The sequence below is a fragment of the Pelodiscus sinensis genome, chromosome 3, assembly GCF_052426305.1.
Source record: "Pelodiscus sinensis isolate ZL-2025 chromosome 3, ASM5242630v1, whole genome shotgun sequence".
In the NCBI taxonomy this organism is placed as follows: Eukaryota; Metazoa; Chordata; order Testudines; family Trionychidae; genus Pelodiscus; species Pelodiscus sinensis.
Window position 1 is genome coordinate 140,492,931 of NC_143054.1, and position 23,547 is coordinate 140,516,477.

General features: G+C 42.6%; 1 protein-coding gene across 3 annotated transcripts in view; it reads left to right on the top strand.

Annotated features, from left to right (window-relative positions):
* TTC27 (tetratricopeptide repeat domain 27) overlaps positions 1 to 23,547 on the top strand; it is a 174,329-nt gene that overhangs the window by 5,664 nt on the left and 145,118 nt on the right. For all 3 annotated transcript variants that reach the window (XM_006131309.5, XM_006131310.5, XM_025188780.3), the window contains exons 3-5: positions 982 to 1,111; positions 8,072 to 8,212; positions 14,691 to 14,793. In XM_006131309.5, the coding sequence (XP_006131371.3) occupies positions 982 to 1,111; positions 8,072 to 8,212; positions 14,691 to 14,793 (374 nt within the window). The remainder of the gene's footprint in view (positions 1 to 981; positions 1,112 to 8,071; positions 8,213 to 14,690; positions 14,794 to 23,547) is intronic.

Consider the following 23,547-nt stretch of genomic DNA (forward strand, 5'->3'; position numbering starts at 1 on the left):
GAGCTGTGCCTGCACAGCCACTTCTCCCTACAGGCCCAGAAGATGCAAAAATCTGTCTGCTCCAGGCAGGATGTGCCTGGAGCATATAGATGGCATGATTTAGTTGGGGTTGGTCCTGTTTGAGCATAGGTTTAAACTAGATGACCTCCTGAGGTCTCGTTCAATCCTAATCTTCTATGATGCTATCGTTAGCTGGCCAGTTCCACTCAACAATGGCGAACTACTAAACGTGCTTGTCAAGTGGGGCAATCTGGAACAAACATTTCAAAATGTTGTGGTCTTTTAAAGGGCAGGGGGAATGACTCTGATCTATATGACTTCTTGGCAGTAGAATTCAGAATGGGGATCCAAGTGATCAGGGTGGGATAGTTTCTGGTGAACAGTTAGGGTGGACACAAGTAACACAGTGTTTGCATTCATGCTTCTTTAATGTAAGTACATTGACTATGGTTCTATGCCACTTGGGGAGGTGGTGTTACTGTGTTGGCACAATGGGGCACTTAAATCAATGGGAGACCCATTATAGCAAAGACATATGCACAAATAGGTCAATGTAATTTTGTGGAGTAGACCAGATCATATGAATGGACATACTGAATCACACCCAAAGGCCATGTAGTCTAGTATTCAGCCTCTTCCAAAAGCTACAGAAGAAGATATAAGAATCTTGTGGATTAATCTGCTCCCCACAGTAGGCTTTTCTCTGGATTCTAATAGAGATTGGCATACGCATGATACTTAATATTAGCGTTTTGGAAGCAATTATTAATTATGATTATTCTTTTCTTGATATCCATATTCTTTATTTTTCCTATACAGCTCTACAGTTTTGGGAGACTGAATTCATTTTTTTTTTGTTTCAGAAAAATAGCAAATTTTAAGGCTGCAAAGATTTTTAAATTAGTATGTCACTAAATATGTCCTAATATGTTTTTTGATGAAAAATATCTGTTGTAATTACGTTGATTACCTTTCTTGCAGACAAAGACTGATATTTCTTCTCGGAGTTGGCAGCTTACAGCTGTTTGTTCAGAGCAATTGGACTGGACCTCCTGTTCTCTTAGAGCCTCAGGATTTTTTGCCATCTTCATTGTTGCACCAGTTTTGTGAGGTACACTTACATTTTAAAAAGCTATATTTTGGTTAATTTGTCACTTCTGTTCACTGATACCACATGTCTCCTGAAACAACCATATGCAGGTGTTATATGACTTAATAGAAACTTGGTATTTATGTGTGGACTTAAAATAGAATGTGAGGAATCGCTTCAATTGCTGCAACTGTGGCGAATGTGAGAGTATCGTGGTATATTCTCATTTTTCTGCATGAGCCTCTTTCATGTATAGTTTCAAGAATATTTCAGAGAGCACATTCAGTGTTTGGAATACATAAGATACAGAAATGTTGTATTCAGAAAGCCTGTGGAAACTTGCATCTTGCAAACGCTTGAAGAAAAGCAGACTTCAGTGGCTCTGAGATTATGGCTTTCTTCAAAGATCTGATATATATCCAGAGCATTCCTATTTTCTCTCTTAAAACATTTTTCTTAAGCTTTTTAACTTCCAGGTAATCCCAGCCATTCTCCACAAGTGTATTTTAATGGGCTTCCATGGCCATACATTGGACTAAGGCACTGGATTCCAGGGAGGGAAATAATATCACAGTTGTGAAGTCTCTTGAGCAGCTTCAAAGCTGCCATCAGCTCTTCTCACATGGCATAGCAAGGATTCTGGAATCAGGGATTTCCCTTCCCCTCCGTTATAAATATTCTATTCCAGACATCTCAACCTGGCCAAACTGCTGAACAAAACATTGATTTTTTTTTTAAAGATATCAACATATCAGCTAGAGGCAGTGTCTAGGGCAGGGGTGGCCAAACTTACTGACTTCAGACATTCTCAGTGCTTCAGCCCTGCTGCATGCCCATGGCCATGCCCAGGGCTTAAGTCCTGCTCCTGCTGAAGCCTCGAGCCCCAGCAGGCAACTCCTGTCGGACTGAATCCCTGAGCACCCTAGTCTGCTAAGTGGAGGATGGAGGGCTCCGAGAGCTGCACTTGAAGTGCAAAAGAACCATATGTAGCTTGTGAGCCACAGCTGGGCCACTCATTGTCTAGGGCATCTCTCATTTTTTAAGGATGTGGCAAAGGCTTTAATTGCCTATGGTATTTTTGTAACAGCTGTGAGTATTTAGCCTATGCTGGTTTTGAGCCAGTTAAAATGATTTACAAAGATACTGTTTACAAGGTCATCAACAAGGTTGTCATACAGAAGGGAAAATGAAGGCTTGCTGTTCCCAAAACATGCTAAGCATCTATAGCTGAGGTAGGCTTCAGTAGGGGTTGTGGATGCTCAGCACTTTTTCAGTAACACTCTTAATAAACAGGATAACATTAAGCATATTTGTATTACTGAGACAAATGATACTCCTACAAGATAGTAAGGGGATTTTTGAAGTAAGTCATGGTTCGTAATTCTGTTTACTTTGGAATCTTCTCTTCATATACAACAGAGTAATACATTTATGTTTTAAGTCTTCTAGCTGTAGACTGAAGTATAATTGCCACTTTGCCCTAAAACTTCACTATATTTCCCTATCTTAACAGAAGTTGAAGTGGCTGCAAAGATCTAGTTATAAGAATATGATAGCTGATGCCTCTAGTTAAATATGAGTGGAGAGGAATCTTGACAAGTAAAAAATACATCATCGTTTTTTTCTTCTCTTGTAGTAGCTGGTGTAACCATGGCTTAAAACAGATCAGGGAGCCGCTTTGATTGCACCACTTCATTATATCAGTTGCATGGAAAACACAGAATTTTAGACAAGAATAGTTGTATCATAGCTACTATAACTCTGTCTGTTCTTTGTGTGTAATGAACACTTACCTTATTGAGTCATTGTGTGTGTCTATGCTTAGAGAATAGGAGTGGTCCAGTGCTGACTGCTGTCTTTTATAGTTTTTCCTCCTGACAGGATCCCAGCAAAGGGAGAGGTCCAGCCAGTACTGACGAGTGCTTCTGTATCTTTGGTTCAGCATAGTTTCTTTAGTATTAACTCTGTCCTGGAATACTGGAATGAAAGCAACAGAGAGATGCTGACTTTTTCCACCCTTTCTTTGGCCTACAGGCTTGGCTAGAGGTGGGGCAGAAAGCATTTGCTTAAATATGCTCCTTTCTCTCTTTCAACAATGTGACTGGAGTGAAGTGAGACTGAATGAAGCTGGGGGTGGAGTGATGGGAAGACTAAAGAACAAGAAGCAGACTACTGACAGTCTCCTATTTAGTCAAAAATCAATGTTAAAATTGCCTCTTGTACCCATCCCTCCAAAATGGTCCAGGGACCTTACGCTCTCATGCAACTCAGCACACAATAGATGTAAAAGCCAGGAAGAGAATCCCAGCTGTACTTCTAACATAGCCTCTGTGCAACTGGAGAGCTCCCACCAACCACTTCCATCTTGAAATTTATTCTAGACAGTAGGGTGCTCCGCCTTTTCTCCCTAAGGCATAATTCAGATGGTTAGTAGACTTTTTACCTTAGTAACACAATACTACGGCTGCTTCTGCCTTTGCCACAATTGTGCATTAAAAATTGGTTGCTGTTTTGTAATTCATGTCAGCAACTTGTTGAGCCATTAAGGAACTAAAACTGGATATGATTGTTAATGTATACACTCAGCTAGCTATAACCATACAAAAATAACATTAAGAGTAAGACACATGGCCTGAAAGTACTGATAAATGCGCTAAGCTGTTTACTTGAGAAGATAATTAAACATAGCAAATAGCAAAGACTTTAATGAATTTACAGCATGGAATATCTGCACTGAAAGCCTACTGGAGTAAAACTGAATTAACTTTATCTTTTAAAGGAATGGTCTGTGCTTCTGATGAATCCTCTGTTACCTGTGATTTTAATTAGACTTAATTAAAGCTCTAATATTAGTGGGCTCTGATAATAGTTCACTACCATAAACTTCATTTCTATTTAAGTATTCTCTGCTAATTTTACATCCATAGCTGACTTGCTTTGCATATAGAATTCAATTCTGAATAAGATTAAAGCAATATTAATGACTGATTTAAAACTACAGAATCAAGGTATGGTATAATAAGTACGATAAAAATGGAATATTAGAAAAAATATGCACGCAAGATTTTGTGTAATTAAAAAAAATCTTTACTTCATGTTCTGCTGGAAAGCTAATTAGGTTTGAATGGTGACATTAATCTGTTACAGTAGAGTCTGCAGGCATATATTTCTAAGTATATTTAAATTCAGATATGTTATTTTTCATATTAAAAGCAGACATATTTTATCATATTGCAGTTCAGTTATGGTGTCCTGACCAAAAAATATTGTGTTGGGTTTTTAGTTCGCTAGTCTCCAATATATAAAAAGAGTCTGAAATTTCCTGATTGTATTTAATATTAGAAGTTCAAATCTTGTTCAGGGTTCAAGAGTCCACTGTTAAATTAAGAGGATTATAACACTGGAAGCTGAAGATGTGAAACCTTATTGAGGAAGAAACAAATAGATGTTCAAAGTTATTTAAAACTAATGTATTTTGACATTTCTGCTTTTTGTAAGAGACTTTCTTGGGCTGCCTTTATACATCATAAAGAAGCAGAAAAGGCACAAACGCCTCTTGTTTTACAACTGTGTAGCTTTAGGAAGCTTGAGTTATATGCTTCTATAAATTTGAAGAGTTAGTGTATATGGACATTATTGTGTAAGATGCGTTTTTAACAACTCATTAATATCCAGCAGCAACTAATATTTAATTGCATTTATCTAATAGATTACTTTTTGAACTTCCCCGGAAAGATTGTAAAGTCCAGCATTTGTATCTTAAAACAGCTAATACTGAGGTCCCCAAACTCTTAAGGGATTGCAGCTTGGGCCTAGGCCATCTCCCACAGGTGCCATGGTGGAAGCCACCCAGCTCTGTTCCTTGCCCCACTCCTGCCTCCAGCTATGGCCTCAGCCTCCATCTCCTTGCCCTATCTGTGTCCTCCATTCCCAGAGCCTCACCAGTTGGAAGTTTTTCATGTTACAATTTGTATTCTTAAATGTCCTAAAAGGACTTTCATGTAGGTCTAAACTTTCTAATCTATCCATATATTCCCCAAGAAAAATGGGAGGAAACAGAAGAAGTAATCCAAATTAACAAAATAAGAGCCCTGTTGAAATGTTTTGTTTGTTTCTCTGAATTCATTCTCTCCACTCTGCATGTGCAACCTGTAGCAGAGATCAATAAAGAGTGCTGCTGAGACTATCTAGGCTAAGAAAGCTTTGCCTGTGTTTCTGTCTCGTGTCACTATAACTGATTTCAATGCCTTCTCCATACTACTTTGAGTCCCAACTTTCCATATTTAAGTATGCTGTTGCTTATTTGAAGAATAAAGAAACAACCATATCAGTTTACTTTAAATACCATAATAGGCTTTCGTTTTCCCCCCCGCCCCTTCATTTCAGGGTCATGTTCAACATTAACTTTCTTATTTTCAAAGTTCCTTATGAACTTGGTCTTACCGTTATACCGCTTGTCTTGTGTTCATTCTGTCTCCTCTCTTCATTAGCATAGCTTCACTTACAGGGTTGATGATAGATGCATCCTCCTACATCTAGGCATCAGTAATACCTGAAGGCATTTCTAATTATAATTTGTGCTATGAATGCCTTGATAACTGGGTCTGACCATAATTATTTCTGTCCCTTGGTAAATCGGGTAAAAGAACCGATTGTCAAGTAATACCATTTTTTACATCAACTGCAGATAGGATTCTTATAGATGACTTCCATGAGCAATGTGTTCATGAAGATGCATAAGTACAGTTCTTCCCCTTTGAATTAATCCTATCCCACTCAGTGTATGGGGAAATCGAACAATACTCCTATGAGATCTTTAACCGAATTGGATTGTACTTTGATGCTCATGAGTGCACATATTGACATAGTTTAATAAATTCCAAATGAGGAACAGCTGGGGGTTTAGTTGTAGGTATGTGTTCCATTTCCCCGAAGTAATCTCAGAATGCGTAATATCCATTAAGGAACTCAAGTGCTTAAATAGCATACCTAATATTGCCTCTGATTTTGTATGGGAAATAGGGAAAGCTGACATAATGGCTCTGAATAAAAGGGGAAAAAATTGTATCTTCCTTTTAGGTATGAATTTGCTAGGATGATATTATGTAATAATAGCTGATAGGTCTCTTTTCTCATAGTTTAAATAAATCATAATTAAATAAATCATAATTGTATTTATTCAGTCAAGGGGATGGATGGTACAGGAATATTAGAGGTGGAACTATTTTCCTGAAGAATTTATATCTTGGAGAAAAAGTGACTAAAAAGTGTGATTGACAGCTATTCAGATTAGCTGATTAGTTTGAAAAGAGAAATGAACTGGGGAAAATTACTTGGAAACTACTTAGGGCAGTCAGGGATCTTAAGCAAGATAAGGCATGTACAACAGTGAGTCTTATTAATAACAAAAATAAAAAAGTAGTCTCAAGGTTAACATCTGTTACCATAAGTTACCAAATCTACTAGTCAAGGATGCTAAAGTTACTTTAAGGAAAATTAATATTGTCCTGATAAATTTGATTTTTAAAAATAATTGAATTCTGATACTTCCCCAGGTTATAAGCTAAGACCACAGTCCTGTTATTCTAATTGTTTAAAAACTAAAAATAAAGTGACTAACGTTCCCTCTTAAGCTGCATGGCAGCACAGCCCCGCACCTGCTTAATGGGGCTCAGAGCAGCCTGGCTGGAGAGAGGCACTTCTCCCTTGGCTACAGCATCAGTTGTCTGCTGAGGACAGAGCAGCGGGTCTCTCCCAGGTGGTAGGAAGAGGATGTGTGTCTGTCTCTCCCCCAGCCAGGCAGCTCCATGTGTACACACCTCTCAGCCCCTGCGCGGGACTCAATAAGCAGCTGGGGGGCCATGATGCCTTGTAGGTGACCTCAGTAGGACCCCGCCCCAACGTTACTGTGGCAAGGATTTGGCCCCACTTAAAAACTGAGTTATTGGAGGAATTTCACTTAGCAAAAGTTTTCTTTAGTGTAAATTGACAGTCAAGGTTAGTGTTTAGATGCAGATAACCTTACTTCATTTGGAAACAAATTAATATTTAAATAGCCATATATATTGCACGGCTAATATTAAATCAGGGCTTAAGCAGTCTCCACTCACCCAAGATGATGATCTTTCTCAGGCAAGTACCTTCAACCTGTGCAGAATCTAAGCTGTTACTTTTGGAAATAAGTATATAACTTGCAGTTGTTAAGCCTTCCAAACATAAACTGAGTAAACTGCTGATGGCAAATATTTCCAGGTGCCACTCATTTTTAAAGGCAGAAGGCTGTCAGCACAGTTAAAATAGTTGAAGGGTTGCATGGACTCTGTTAAGAGTAGGATATGCTATGTGGGCTGCCACCCATACCCCATTAGTCAAAGGGACAGCCTTCCAGAAAGCTTCCTATATCAGGGAGCTATGGGGTGTAATTTCCCAACAGAGGTTTCTGCATGTACCTTGGGGACTGAGCTAATACTACCCCCAACAGAAGACTTTGCGTTGGAGGAGGAAGGAGGTAGCATGCAGTAACTGACTATATTTGAGGAACATCCAGCATTAATTTATTTGGACAATAGAAGGTTACACTAAATTGAATTAATTGGGTGGCAATAAGGTTACTTTATTAAATGACCGGCGGCTGCTTTGGTTAATATAGTTGGTAGGCATCATCATCAATTGACATGGAACTCTGATGTATTGGGGCTGCTATTAAGTGAAGGTGCAGATTTTAGCCAATAGGGAACGTGGATCTTTATGTTCCAATTTAGGGAGGCTACCCCACTAACAGGAGATGAAGCAAGAAGGGGAAGGGCTTGGGGTGGGGTTGTGACTTGAGGATACCAGTGTATGTCAGCCTGCTGAGCAAACTTCATCAGTGGGTGAGGTGTTGGGTAATCTTTTTGAAGCCCTATAATACGTTATTTCCTAGTAAAGCACTTTAATATTGTCTGGTGCAGATAATATATTATTTGTTCTTTTTTCTTTCAGCCCAAAGCATTGTGTACAGCTGTTCTGAGTATGCTGGTTCTGGATGGTGAATCAGTCTATAATTTGATTTCCCTTCCTATCTTGCTGATTTTAGCCAGAGTGATTCTCGTGCATTCAAGACACAAACTTGCATCTATTCAGGTATGAAACGTGTGTAAATAGTAATTGTGATTGCCAATCATGGATTGGTTCTCATTTTTTTTCCCTTTGATTCAGTCTTGTCTACTGTTTTCTTTCTCTTCCATTTCTTTTGTCTTTTCTCTATTTTGGGCGGGAGGTGGGGTCTCTGTTCTGCTTTTAGACATACTCTAAAGCAGGGGTCTCCCAACCTTTTTAAGCTTGAGATCACTTTTTGAATTTAAGTGCAATCCAAGATCTACCTCAGACCCAAATACCCTTGCCCCTTCTCTGAGGCCCCAACCCTGTTCTCTGCATCCTCACTCACTTCCATCAGACTGGGCAGAGGGTTAGGTGCAGGCTCTGGTCTTGGATGAAGGGATCTAGAGTGTGAGAGGGGCTCTGATCTGAGGGGTTCTAGGTGCAGGCTCTGGAAGGGTGTTTGGATACAGAGGTGCTCGGGGTTGGGGCAGGGACTTGGTGCGCAGAAGGGGATTCATGACTGGAATAGGATTTCGGGATGTGGGCTCCAGCTGGGCTCCTGGGTGGTGGTGCAGTGGAGCTAAGCAGGCTCTCCCCTGCCCTGACCCTGCACCACTCCCTAAAGCAGCCAGCAAACTCCATCCCAAGTCCTGTTGTGCCCCCTCTGTGCTTTGTGGAGAATGGATGTAGAGTGGGAGGGGAGCACCCTGACATCAGCACCCTCCTCTCCCTCCCTTGCCCAGCAAGAAGGAGGCTCCTGGGGTGGAGGGAAGCAGCTCCAAGGCAAAGGGCAGGAGAGGAGCAGCAGTGGGGGGAGGGGCAGCTGAAGTGCTGGCACTTGATAGCCTCTTGGCCAAACCAGTCAGGATCCCCTGCCAGAGGCTCCAAGATCTACCGGTAGATCCCGATCTATTGGTTGGTGACCACTGCTCTAAAGGAACAGTTTTACACAACAAAGCAGTGACTATAGTAATGAGGAAGTTAAAATCAAGGATCATCTTTATTTAAATACAAAATTATTTAAATTGATTTATCGTAGCTAAGCCAGAGAAGTTTCTATTGGGCTTTTTTTTCCCTTGAGGGATGAAGGCACCTCTGTTTCATGAAAATGATTTCAGAATGTTAGAATTGCCATTTTTCTTACATGTATAATTAGAATAACATGAGTGTATGTGTAAATGTACACCTGGGACAGTCCTGCTTCCATACAATGTGGCCTTTCTATTTCACAAACTTTTACTTACTATAAAGTGTAAAAATAATCTTTGGAAACCACTGCAGCACATTGTCTGGCCTGGATGCCTGTTCTTCTCATTCTGTCTGCCTTATTTCTGTTCATGGAAGGGGAGCTATGGGATTTCTCTTCTTGAATTTTGGATTGTCAGCTAGCTCCCCACCTTGGCAGCACACTACCAGCACTACACATCAATGGGCACCATATCCCTACCTTCCCTCCCCCCCATGATTTCACATGAAAAATAGAGAGGCTTCTTTGTGCTTCTCCTTTAAAATACAGTTTTCTAACTATTTTCCTCCTTTGCTTTAGCTTAGAAGCAGTCTGTGTGGTAGCGGAAAGTTTTGGAGGTGGGGAGGCCCTTAGCAACAGTGTCTTCTCTCAAGTGCTTTGTGGTTGAGCAGGCTTGAGATCCAGTGGCTTAAATGGTCCATCTTGGTGGTTGGACAGGCAATCGCGACTTCAAGCTGCATCTCCATATAGAACTGATATTCCTGGTTGTTTTGTATTGGAAACCAGGCACTCAATTTTTCTCCTCCTTCACTCAGAGGAGTGCTGTTAAGTTCCAGAAATCAGGTCAGAAGAGGAGAAAATGTACCTTGTGTACAAACAGACATGGTGCAGTGAGAAGGGGTCTACTCTAGTCCAAAGGCTTGTTTACACTCTTGAAAAGTAGTTCAACCAAGTCTTGATGCTAGTTCAGGAGTAATAACTGCCGAGAATCATTTTCTGCAAGTTTCCTGATGTGACCCAGCTCTTCTTTCTCATCTAAGTTTAAAACTAACAAAATCTTGCAGTATTTCATTTCTGTAATATTCATGTAAATGAACTTTAGAATAGGATAAATTCTGAGATCTATTTTTAAAAACATAAATATAGCCCTGTTTTCACAAACATGTGATAGACTGAGGACTTGACAGATTTTGAAGTCTTCCAAGACACAATCCTGAAACCACTTCTCAAAAAATAAACTTAATAAAAATAAGTACCATACACACACACAAGCGAATTAAAAAAAAATGTTCTTTGCTTCTCTGAGACATCTGCATGGCATGCTGCAGGCCAGAGGAAATTTTCATCACTGAGCATATAAACTCCATGTATATCCTTAGTTTATAGGGTTGTCTTCATTGCTCAACAAAGTCTTGTTTAAATTTCCTTTGGGTTTTTAAACAAAGTGATGGGGAAAAACGGATTTGACCTCTTTTACAAGGTCTCCTGTTTCTGAGCCATTGCTTTGTTCAGCTCGATATCGTAAGTCATATTTAATTGTGGTTTGAAATACTTAATATATTATCCTTTTTGATGGCTCCTCTCTAGGCAGATTATAATCAACTGAATGTAAATTGGTTTAGGCTTTTCCCCTGAATGCTGTGTGTGCAGTCCTCTGGGTTGATGTGCACTTACCTGTACAACTGAAGAGTGAATGAGTAAGTGTGTGTGTGCACAATATGATAATTTCTTGGCATTTAGAGACACTATCATTTTGTAACACTTGTTTACATGCACACACATACAGTGAAATAACTAAAATTAACCAAATCTGGTAGGTAGTAAGGACTTAGTGGCTTTCTGTAGAGCAAGGGTGGGAAACCTTTTTTCGGTCAGGGACCGCTGACCCATAGAAAAGCAGTCAGGGGCTGCAGACAAGTGAGAAGCTGAAAAAAACAAAACAAAAAAACCCTCCCTGATGTGGTCCCTGACTGAAAATGAGAAATACGCTCTCCACATTCCCCTTCCACACCAGAGCCTAGTAGGGATCAGACTGTTAGATTTTGTGTGCTCCAGTTTTGTAGTAGGCATCGCCCTTGCCGATGCTGAGTGGGAGCCCTGGGCCTTGAGGGGCTGGATCCAGGCAAGCTGGGGGCTGCATTCGGCTCCTGGGCCTGAGGTTCCCCAACTCTGCTATAGAGATTTAATTTATACTTAGCGATTATTAGTATAATATCTTATTGGCAAAATTACACTACTTGTCTCTAGTATCTTCAAGGCGTAGCCGAGTTAAAGTCTGTTACAGGAAAAAACAACAACAAATAGTCTGGTAGCACTTTATAGGCTAACAAAACGTGTAGATGGCATCATGAGCTTTTGCTTGTATGTGCACAGCTTTAATCAATTATAACTCTCCTTTGAGCTATGATCTGAGATACCTGTAGATTAGAACATCTCTAGTGTTACAGTTGTTTGTTTTGTTCAATTAGGTTTCATAAGCAAACACTTCATCATTGTCATCTGTTTTTATACTAAAGAAAGCCATTCATGCTTCCTACTATAGCTTCCAAAAAGCTCCTAAAACTCGTCCAGCTTCCACTAAAGACAATGGAAAGGCCTTTGTTGAAGCCAGTGTAAATTGGATAGTTCTTAGACTTTCTTCCATACATAAATGATAAATCATAACTGAATTTACATGTATGTGTTTGTATAAAAACCCGAGTTATATTTTTAAAAAGTACTATGCAAACATCAGATCAGAGGCAAGGCAGCTGAAAACTAAGCCTCAATCCCTGTACTCCTCTACTCCTAGACGCATCTTACCACTATTGCACCACGATCATATTAACTCTGCTCCTCTAGGGATGCTAGCCTCCAACCTTAGAATGCCAAAAATTGGCACCTCTGTAAACCAGTACTCTCGTGTCCAGCAACATCTGGACCATGGATGTTCCAGAACCGAAGAGTCCCGGTGAAGCACTGGTGCCTAGAAATCCTGCGAGCTGACAGGTCTACAGGCTGTGAGCTGCCAACAGGGCCAGGAGCCCAGCTGGGTGCAACTCAGCACCACAGTGGGGCTGCTTGGTGGTAGGGATGTCAGCGTGTAGAAGACTACATGATTAACCAATAATTATGGGTTTATAGGTTAATCCTGTGGACTGCACACAACCTGCCCCCCCCCCCCCCCCTCACGCTGTATCAGAGAGGCAGCAACGCAGAAGGTGACAGGGCCAGGTGGAAGCCAATATGTTCAGAGAGCCAGCTTTTAAGCCAGCTCTACATGCATTCCAGCTTCGTGGACCCACCTGCCCTCCCCCCTTGCTGCCTTCTACAGAAGCAGTGGGTGGGGGCAGGATCCGGTGCTGGGAAGAGCTGGCTTAGAAGCTGGTTCCCCTGCAGCACTGGCTGTGTGGTGCTGCCTTGCCCCTTCCCCAGCCCTACTGCTGCCGCTGTAGAAGCCAGCAGCATGGGGTAGAGGCAAAGAAGGTTGCCGTGAAGCAGCCTCTGTCTGTGGTGGGCCTAAGCTTGCTCCCCGTGAACAGAAGCTGCTCCACAGCAGCAACCCCTGTCCGTGGTTGGGGGGGAGGTTCATGCCAGAGTAGCCTCTGTCTGTGGGAAGCTCGGACACCCACAGACAGGGCTGCTGCTGTCCCCCTCTGCTGCCTTTATTAGAGGCAGCAGTGTGAGGCAGCAGCCGGGAGCTGGTCTGTGCAAGGAGCTCGTTTTTTAGCCGTCTGCCCTCGCGGACTAGTTCCCACCTGCCACCCTGTGCTGTTGCCCCTAATAGAGAGGCAGCAGCATAGCGTGACAGGGGGTTGGCTGGAAGAGGGACTGCCTGGGGGGACTATCCAGGGACTATCAAATAATTATGTAAGCACTAAAATTTGATGCAGTTACATAACTATTCAATTACATGCTATCTAACATCCCTACTTGGTAGAGCCCAAAGCACCCCAATGGGGCTGCCTGGCATGACAGGCAAGGGGGAATAGGGACCAGAAGGGCCTGTGGTGGGCCCTGGCTGGGGCACCAGTAGAAGAGAGAGCAGTTATGATTCCTGCTCCAGCAAAATTCCTCATCTGGGATTGGTCAAGGGAGTCCAACCTGTAATAAATCTCATAAATGAGATTATTTTTGTTAAATATAAAGGATCTACATTTCAACAAGAAAAAGATAAATTATTTTAGAAAATCTAGTTTATTTGTTGCTGTTTGGAAAGAAGTGAAGATGATTTCCTATTACTGGACAATTTCAGAAGAAAATTCTTTTCTCTCATAAGTATATTAATAGTTTTCTATTTATGAATAATAAACTGCACTTTTCAGATTTATTACATTAGCTCGTCTTTTGTGGAGTGTGCTCAGAATTATGTTTTTCTCAAATCCTAAAATATCCGAATACCATAGTTATTTTATGTACAGTAAAACTCCAGTTGTCCGGCATCCAGTGGTCCGGCACCAACTGGAACCTGGAAGTGCTCCGGCCAGCCAGACAACTGGAGCTGCTCCGCACAGCTTCCCCAAGTCCGCTGCTGAAACTGACCAGTAGCAGACTTGGGGAAGAGGTGCAGAGCAGCTGGGGTGCTACCTGGTGCTGAGCAGAGGGGTGAGGGGCGGCGCTGTGGGACCAACCCAGCTGCTCTGCCCTGCTGCTTCCCCAAGTCGCTGCTGCCGCTTGCAGCTCCAGTTGGCCTGTCTTTGGCAGCTGCGCGGGGCTTCCCCTGCCTCCCTGCAAAACGGCAGAGGGTTAGCCCCACACCGCGCCGTTTCCTTCCGATCTCCCCTCACAGCCTCCTTTCTGGAGTACCTCCAGATACTCCGGCATATCCGATAATCTGGCACCCCCTGGGTCCCAAAGGTGCCGGATTATCGGAAGTTTACTGTATGTTGCAGTGAGCTGTGCATGTTCTTGAGTCGAGGAATATACCTTGACAAGGTATGCTTTAAATTCTAACATCTAGAAACCTTCACTGCCAGTTTTGAACCTGTCACTACAAAGAGTGTCCAAAGAGATGAATGGTTGACATTTTTAACTGCAACCCTTAAAATAGAAAGCTGAAAGTGAGACAAGGCTGTAAGGAATTCAAATCAGAATTATATGTTTTCGATTTTATTGGGTGCCATCTTTTCTCTATTTTATTTAAAAAACCTGTGCAGTTATTTATATTGAGCTAGAAATCTGTCAAAGATGATAAAGTTGTCCTATTTGTGTGAGAGCTTCAAATTTTTATCATTCCACTGTCCAGAACAAAGGAGGGGATGTTTGGAAAGTAGCGTTGTTGATAGAGCCCATCAATTGAGGGGAGTAGAAAAGGAGAATATTGTTAACCATTTAGTGACTGATTGATTGTTATTTTATTTCGACTTTCAAGATTTATTCAAACTTGGTATAATTTGAGTGTACATTGTAGGAAACTTCCTACCTTAACCTGATCTCAAGTAGATTAGTTTTGTTACTGAAATTTTATAAAGCAACTATATTTCAATGTTTTTGAAGTTGTATTTTTAAAATGTTTATAAAAGAAAATCAGTTGTATTTATCATTAATGTAAAATAGTTTTATTCTCCCTTTTAGACATTGCCTTGGTGGACTTTGCGATATGTGAATATTCACCAGCAGTTGCTGGAAGAGCGATCACCTGAGCTCTTTGCTCTTGCCCAGACTTGTATAGAACAAAGTAAGTTTCAAAATATTTAATTATGTGGACATAAGTACCAGTCACTTGTCAGGAGAGCTTTGTAGATGTGTGTCTGCAGTATGGTGCTTATCACGTACTTTTGTAGCTGCAGAGAATAGAAATGTACCTTTAACATTTGTTGATTTAACCATTATCTTTTGTTTGTGTGCTCTGTTGATTAAGGCTTTGTAATCCTGATTACAGTAAACTTCCGATAATCCGGCACCTTTGGGACCCAGGGGGTGCCGGATTATCAGATATGCCGGACTATCGGAAGGGGGGGCTATGAGGTGTCTGGGGTTGGGGGGGATGCCACCTTAGAGCCCTCATAGCCCCCCCTTCCGATAGTCTGGCTCTTCCCCAGGCATCCCTGATTCAGCCGCTGCTGAAACTGACCTGCAGCGACTGAATCTGAGACGCCTGGGGCAGAGCAGCTGGAGTGCTGCCGGGTTGGTCCAGTAGCGCCGACCCTTGGCGCGGCGGGACCAACCTGGCAGCACCCCAGCTGCTCTGCCCCAGGTGTCCCCAAGTCAGACACTGCTGATACTGATCAGCAGCTGACTCCAGGAAGCCCGAGGCAGAGCTGCTCTGCCCCGGGCTTCCTGGAGTCAGCCGCTGGTCAGTTTCAGCAGCGGCTGAATCAGGACGCCTGGGGTAGAGCAGCTGGGGGGCTGCCGGGTTAGTCCCACAGCGCCGAGGTGTGGTGCTACTGGACCAACCCGGCAGCACCCCAGCTGCTCTGCCTCAGGCGTCCCCAGGTCAGCTGCTGCTGAAACTGATCAGCGACTGATTCCAGGAAGCCGGGGCAGAGCAGCTCTGCCTCGGGCTTTCTGTAGTCAGCCGCTGGTCAGTTTCAGCAGCGGCTGAATCGGGGACACCTGGGGTGCTGCCCGGTTGGTCCCGCAGCCCCGAGGGGCAGCGCTAGGGGACCTACCCAGCAGCGCCCCAGCTGCTCTGCCCCCGGCTTTCCCGATTCAACTGCTGGTCAGTTTTAGCAGCAGCTGAATAGGAGAAGCTGGGGGCAGAGAAGCTCCAATAGTCTGGCTGCCTGGAGCACTTCCGGGTTCCTGATGGTGCCGGACCATCAGGAGTGCCGGACTGTCAGATGCCAGACCATCGGAGTTTTATTGTATATTCTATCTGCTTGAAAACAAAGAGTTTTTCAGTGTATGTAAGGGACCAACAAAAGGAGGGTGTTCCCCCACCCCCCAAAACCCGGGGCTTGCATTTTGAGATACGGAGAGACTGCCTCAGTCAGATAATGGAAGAATCCCAGACTCAAGAGATACTGCAGCAGTTGCTGCTCCTGTGAAGGTTGTGCCAGAGACTTTTGCACCTCGCTCATGTAATGCCCTGGTCAGGACACCAGTGATGAGAAAAGACTCTCCAATGGGTGACAAGAAGATTCTTCTGGCCAGGGATTAATTCAGCAAGAGGTGAGGAATTATTGTGCATCATGCCCTGTCAGAGGACTGGTCCAAATGGAGAGGTGAAAGCACCCATAAGAATGGCCATGCTGGGTCAGACCAAAGGTCCATCTAGCCCAGTTTTCTGTCTGCTGACAGTGACCAATGCCAGGTGCCCCAGAAGGGGTGGACAGAAGACAATGATCAAACAATTTGTCTCCTGCCATCCTTCTCTAGCCTTTGACAAACAGAGGCCAGGGGCACCATTCCTTCCCCCTGGCTAACAGCCTTTTATGGACCTAACCTCCATGAACTTATCTAGCTTTTTTTAAAACTCTGTTATAGTCCTAGCCTTCACAGCCTCCTCTAGCAAGGAGTTCCACAGGTTGATTGTGCGCTGCGTGAAGAGGAACTTTCTACCCATTAATTTCATTTGGTATTGTCCACAAACTTTGCCACCTCACTGCTTACCCTTTTCTCTAGATTGTTTATGAATAAGTTGAATAGGATTTGTCGTAGGACTGACTCTTAGGGAACACCACTAGTTACAGCTCTCCATTCTGAAAATTTACTATTTATTCCTACCCTTTGTTTCCTGTCTTTTAACCAGTTCTCAATCCATGAAAGGATCTTCCCTCTTATCCCATGACAACCTAATTTACACAAGAGCCTTTGGTGAGGAACACTGTCAAAGGCTTTCTGGAAATCTAAGTACACTATATCCACTCAATCCGCCTTGTCCACATGTTTGTTAACCCTTTCAAAGAGCTCTAATAGGTTAGTAAGACATGATTTCCCTTTACAAAAACCATGTTGACTTTTGCCCAACAAATTATGATGTTCTACGTGTCTCTCAATTTTATTCTTTACTATTGTTTCCACTAATTTGCCCGGTACTGACGTTAGACTTAACGGTCTGTAATTGCCTGGGTCGCCTCTAGATCCCTTTTTAAATATTGATGTTATGTTAGCTGTCTCCTAATCATTGGGTACAGAAGCTGATTTAAAGGATAGGTTACAAACCACAGTTAATAGTTCCGCAATTTCACATTTGAGTTCTTTTCAGAATCCTTGGGTGAATGCCATTCAGTTCCGGCGATTTGTTACTGTTAAGTTTTTCAGTTTGTTCCAAAACCACCTCTAATGACACTTCAGTCCGGGACAATTCCTGAGATTTGTCACCTACAAAGGCCGGCTCAGGTTTGAGAATCTCCCTACCATCCTCAGCTGTGAAGACTGAAGCAAAGAAATCATTTAGTCTCTCAGCAATGACTTTATCATCCTTGATTGCTCCTTTTGTATCTCGATCGTCCAGGGGCCCCATTGGTTTTTTAGCAGGCTTCCTGCTTCTAATGTACTTAAAAAACATTTTGCTATTACTTTTTGAGTGTTTGGCTAACTGTTCCTCAAAATCTTTTTTGGCTTTTCTTCTTACATTTTTACACTTAATTCGGCAGTGTCTATATTCCTTTCTATTGACCTCACTAGGATTGAATTTCCACCTTTTAAATGATGCCTTTTTATCTCTCACTGCTTCTTTTACATGGTTGTTAAGCCACGGTGGCTCTTTTTTAGGTCTCTTACTGTGGTTTTTTAATTTGGGGTATACATTTAAATTGGGCCTCTATTATGGTGTCTTTAAAAAGTTTCCATGCAGCTTGAAGGGATTTTACTCTAATCACTGTACCTTTTAATTTCTGTTTAACCTCCTCATTTTTGCATAGTTCCCCTTTTTGAAAATAAATGCCAGTGTGTTGGACTGCTGAGGTGTTCTTCCACCACAGGAATGTTAAATGCTGTAATAATATGTCACTATTCCGAAGCAGTCCTGTAATAGATACCTCGTGGACCAGATCCTGAACTCCACTCAGGACTAAATCAAGAATTGCCTCTCCCCTTGTGGATTCCTGTACCAGGTGCTCCAAGAAGCAGTCATTTAAGGCATCAAGAAATTTTATCTCTGCATCTTGTCCTGAGGTGACATGTACCCAGTCAGTATGGGGATAATTGAAATCCCCCATTATATTATTGAGTTTATTTTGATAGCCTCTCTAATCTCCCTTAACATGTTAACGTCACTATGCTAACGTCTCCACGCATTGAAACTCTGAAGTTCTGCTTGCCTAGCTGCCCTTATACGTGGAACAGGAAGCATTTCTGAGAAAGGCACCATAGAGGTCATGGATTTCAGTCTCTTTCCTAGTAACCTAAATTTGGCTTCCAGGACATCTCTCCTACCCTTCCTTATGTCATTGGTACCTACATATACCGTGACCACTGGCTCCTCCCCAGCACTACACAGAAGTCTGTGTAGGTGCCTCGAGAGATCCGCAACCTAGGGTTAAAGCCCTAACTCAAATTAGCTGGTATTCTTCCTGCAATGAGGTTTACCTGCTAACTTGAATTGGGGCTTTAAATTGGAATCCCGTTTCACTGCCCCATGTAGACACGGGCAGTTACTTAGGGCTAGTCAATTTCTAAAATGGCGACTGGCTGGGAACATGCAAATCAAGCATGGGATATTTAAATATCCCGCGTCGCCCTTATTAGCCTCCCTAGATCGATCTGGGGGCTAGTGTAGACGTACCCTAAATTATCTTGGTTGTGGAAGAAAACATTGTCCTCACTCTGAGTTTGTAAGCAACAAGTAGCCAGAGGCAGTTTTATTACGAGCTGCAGCAAGGGAAAAACTGGTTCGGACAGGGAGGAAGCCCACTCCCCCCCTGCCCCCCGAGGCAGATCTTCGAATACAAGCAATTATGAAGCAGTTTATATACTGTCTATTAGATATAATAACAATAACAATTAGTCTCCTTCCCATTACAAACACCAATGGCTAACAGTTATTTAGTTCCACCCAGATGCTCCTTATCTCAAGGTCCCTGCCAGAGTCAGCATTCTGTCCTTATCTCCGTATGAAGGCGAGAGGCAAAGGCAGCGTCTAATTACAGATCTCGCGTAGTCAGGCCACAGACTTAGCCTGACTCTTGCTCTCTTGTTAACAAGACCAAGATGGCTGCACACAAATTCCCTTATTCCCTTTTCCTGCCTCCACAATCCCCCCTTATATGCTTACAGCACAACTACCTTTCTAAACCTTTATTTTCATTAAACATTACATAATTAGTACAAACATAAAAGCTATTTCTATTACTACATCTTTTACAACAACAATCAAATATGAAACCTTTAATAAGCAAAAGCAATATAATCATTAATATCCCCAATATAATTCTATGATGGGGCTGTTCTATAATTTTAGTAATATCATACAACATATTATAATTAATAACCAAATTAGGGAGGGCAGGTACATGCTGATGGTACCTGTCCATAAGCACAGAGTCCAGGTCAAAGAGAGAAACCCAAACCACTCCCACAAGTTTCTCCTTGGCAATATACAATACTTCGCTTCTTTCACCAAGGTCAGTTCTTAATGTCCTTTTGCAGTAAGAAATCTTTGGGCTTTGGCGATGTCAGAGGAGCAGACTTTTCCTCTCTTTTTTTTCTTGAAACAGTCGTGGTTCAGCATCATGCAGGGGAGAGGTTACCAGCACATCACCCTGTAATATTTTGGTTCTTCTGGTGTCCAGCAGGTAGGAAAGCAGGACCAGAAGAGAGAGGCTTATCAGCAATCGGGGTAGGATCATTTCGAGATGGAGGGATCTTTTTGCAGTGAGAAGCATTGGCCAACAGTCAGTTCTTGGCACTTCACTTTAGCAAAACTTGGTAAAGGTCTTTCTAGAGCAGTCTTTCGCTGATGGACATAAGAGTCTCTATACTCTGAGCTAAAAGCCAGCTAGCTTCTTTGGAACCAACGTTATTTCCTAGGAATAAAGCAAACCGTAAAAACAATCCCGCGCGGTTGTTTGGTACCAGCCTTATCAAAGTGAGGCCCTTTTGGAATGTGGTTGCCAGGGGAACCAGGGTCACAGTAACTATTGTAGTGTATGTTTCTCAGGCTGACCTAATGATTTGAGTTTGTCAGTTCTCAGCAAGATACCATGGACTGCCTCAATTTACTCCTATAGTTCCTTTCTCTTGACTTTGGGGTTTTCCTTAACCCACCAGGTTAAATACAACAATTTAAGGGGTTTTAATTTACTCTGGAAGTGCCAGTACAGCACCAGCACTATTATGAATGTTAAAATCAAAACTTCCCACATAATTTGGCAAACGCTATTCAAATCCATCCCCAAGATATTTCGTCGCCTTACTGGCGCTGCCCATGATTATAGGTTTGACCTCTACTGCCTGGTTGAGTGCTGCAGAGGTAGGTGTTTGGCATGGTCCATGGTGTTTCCCTATCTGTGTGTACCTCAGTCGGCCAGCCTCGATATATCTTTGGGCATTGGCCACCAACTCCTCGATCTTTGCCTGCAGGGCCAGTAAACCCTCCTCTAGGTACTTACTTCCGCCGTGCCACTCAGAATCTCATGTTAGGTTACTCATCACTGCCGAAGTGCGATAGAGCCACATTCCATTAACGGTCAGGATCATCCGGCGAGGGGCTGTTATGCACACAGACGGATATGTAGAGGGGCAGGATGGAGTGATCTGTCTAGGTAGTCAAACACCAGTAGGTACCGTTTATTTGGACCAGCTCGATGTTTTTGTTTCTCTGAGACAACCACATCAAACCTAGGCAGATTCGTCATGATGTTAAATGGGCAGGTACATAAAATTTCCTTATCTAAGTAGGTGCAACAATCCCTGGGTATAGGAAGGCTCCCACACCTTCAGAATAAGCAATGCCCTTGACTCTATATGCTCCTGCTTTGGTACAGGCAGGGAGGTTACCATTCTGATCTGATCTGAACAGCTTAATGGGAGTAAATCGGGGGGCCCAGATGGTCTTCATCCAAGAATATTAAAGGAACTGGCACATGAACTTGCAAGTCCATTAGCAAAAATTTTTAATAAATCTCTAAACTCAGGGGTTGTACCATTTGACTGGAGAATTGCTAATATAGTTCCGATTTTTAAGAAAGGGAAAAAAAGCGACCTGGGTAACTATAGGCCTGTTAGTTTGACATCTGTAGTATGTAAGATCCTGGAAAAAATTTTGAAGGAGAAAGAAGTTAGAGACATTGAGGCTAATGGCAATTGGGACAAATTACAACATGGTTTTACAAAAGGTAGATCGTGCCAAACCAACCTGATCTCCTTTTTTGAGAAAGTAACAGATTTTTTAGATAAAGGAAATGCAGTGGATCTAATCTACCTCGACTTTAGTAAGGCATTTGATACAGTACCACGTGGGGAATTATTGCTTAAATTGGAAAAGATAGGGATTAATATGAAAGTTGAGAGGTGGATAAGCAACTGGTTAAAGGGGAGACTACAGCAGGTCATACTGAAAGGTGAACTGTCAGGTTGGAGGAAGGTTACTAGCGGAGTTCCTCAGGGATCAGTTTTGGGGCCAATTTTATTTAATCTTTTTATCGCTGATCTTGGCACCAAAAGTGGAAGTGTCCTAATAAAATTTGCAGATGACACAAAGTTGGGAGCTATTGCCAATTCAGAAAAGGATCAGGATATCATACAGGAAGATCTGGATGATCTTGTAAATTGGAGTGATAGCAATAGGATGAAATTTAATAGTGAGAAGTGTAAGGTTATGCATTTAGGGATTAATAACAAGAATTTTAGTTACAAGCTGGGGACACATCAGTTGGAAGTAACGGAGGAGGAGAAGGACCTCGGAGTCCTGGTTGATTATAGAATGACTATGAGCCGCCATTGTGACATGGCCGTGAAAAAGGCTAATACGATCTTGGGATGTATTAGGCAAGGTATTTCCAGTAGGGATAAGGAGGTGTTAGTCCCATTATACTAGGCATTGGTGAGACCCCATTTGGAATACTGTGTGCAGTTCTGGCCTCCCGTGTTTAAGAAGGATGAATTCAAACTGGAACAGGTACAAAGAAGGGCCACTAGGATGATCCGAGGAATGGAAAACCTGTCTTATGAAAGGAGACTCAAGGAGCTTGGCTTGTTTACCTTAACCAAAAGAAGGCTGAGGGGGGACATGATTGCACTTTTTAAATATATTAGAGGGATAAATACCAGGGAGGGAGAGGAATTATTTAAGTTTAATACCAATGTGGACACAAGAACAAATGGATATAAGCTGGCTAGTAGGAAGCTTAGACTTGAGATTAGATGAAGGTTTCTAACCATTAGAGGAGTGAAGTTCTGGAACGGCCTTCCAAGGGAAGTAGTGGGGGCAAAAGATCTATCTAGTTTCAAGTTTAAACTAGATGGGTTTATGAAGGGAATGGTTTGATGAGATAACATGATCTTGGTAACTAATTGACCATTCATTATCAGTGGGAAATAGGTCAATGGAGGGATGATAGGAGTTACTATAGAGAACTTTCTGGGTGTCTGGCTGATGAGTCTTGCCCACATGCTCAGGGTTTAGCTGATCGCCATATTTGGGGTCGGGAAGGAATTTTCCTCCAGGGTAGATTGGCAGAGGCCCTGGAGGTTTTTCGCCTTCCTCTGTAGCATGGGGTACAGATCACAGCTAGAGGATTCTCTGCATCTTGGGGTCTTCAAAGTATTTGAAGGCTTCAATATCTGAGATATAGGTGAGAGGATTATTCTAGGAGGGGTGGGTGAGATTTTGTGGCCTGCACTGTGCAGGGGGTCAGACTAGATGATCATAATGGTCCCTTCTGACCTTAAAGTCTATGAGTCTATGAGTGAGGAATCCCCAGAGGGGCCAAAAACAAAAGGTTATACTATGGACTGACCAGGTGGGTCTTTGGGTCCTCATGGATTCTCTACTTTCCTACTCCCATGGGTAGGCACGGGGGAGATGGGGACTCACCACCATAAGGGCTGGGTGGTCAAAGCTATCCTATTCTTCAATACTGGCCTTCTAATTTCTTTAATTTAGTTCCATTAATTAGCAATCCAGTTAGTCTCTGGTCCAAATATCTGGAAGTGGACACAGAGCTGGACAGATCCTTCAAACTATTTAGGATCATTTGATTAACTTGGCTGGTGTCTAGGCCTTTACGGACACTGGATATTACTGCATCTACCAGCCTGGATTCTCATACAATTTCTGGGCTATGACATAAGTGTTGCTGACAGAGTTTCCAGGCCCAAACCAATCTGCGATGGTATCTGCTAGGCCCCTTCGTTGCCTTATCAGGCACTTGCCAATTTGGTTAGCCAGTCTAGCACACAGCTGGTCTATACCAGTGTGGAACATCACCAAGGTAAGGACCAGTGACAGTTGTCCTGGTTCTGAGATGGGTCTGTTCAGGGCATGATGCACAATTGGGAGGCTCTATTTTGTCCTTAAGGACCTGGTTAATAATATCCAAATGAG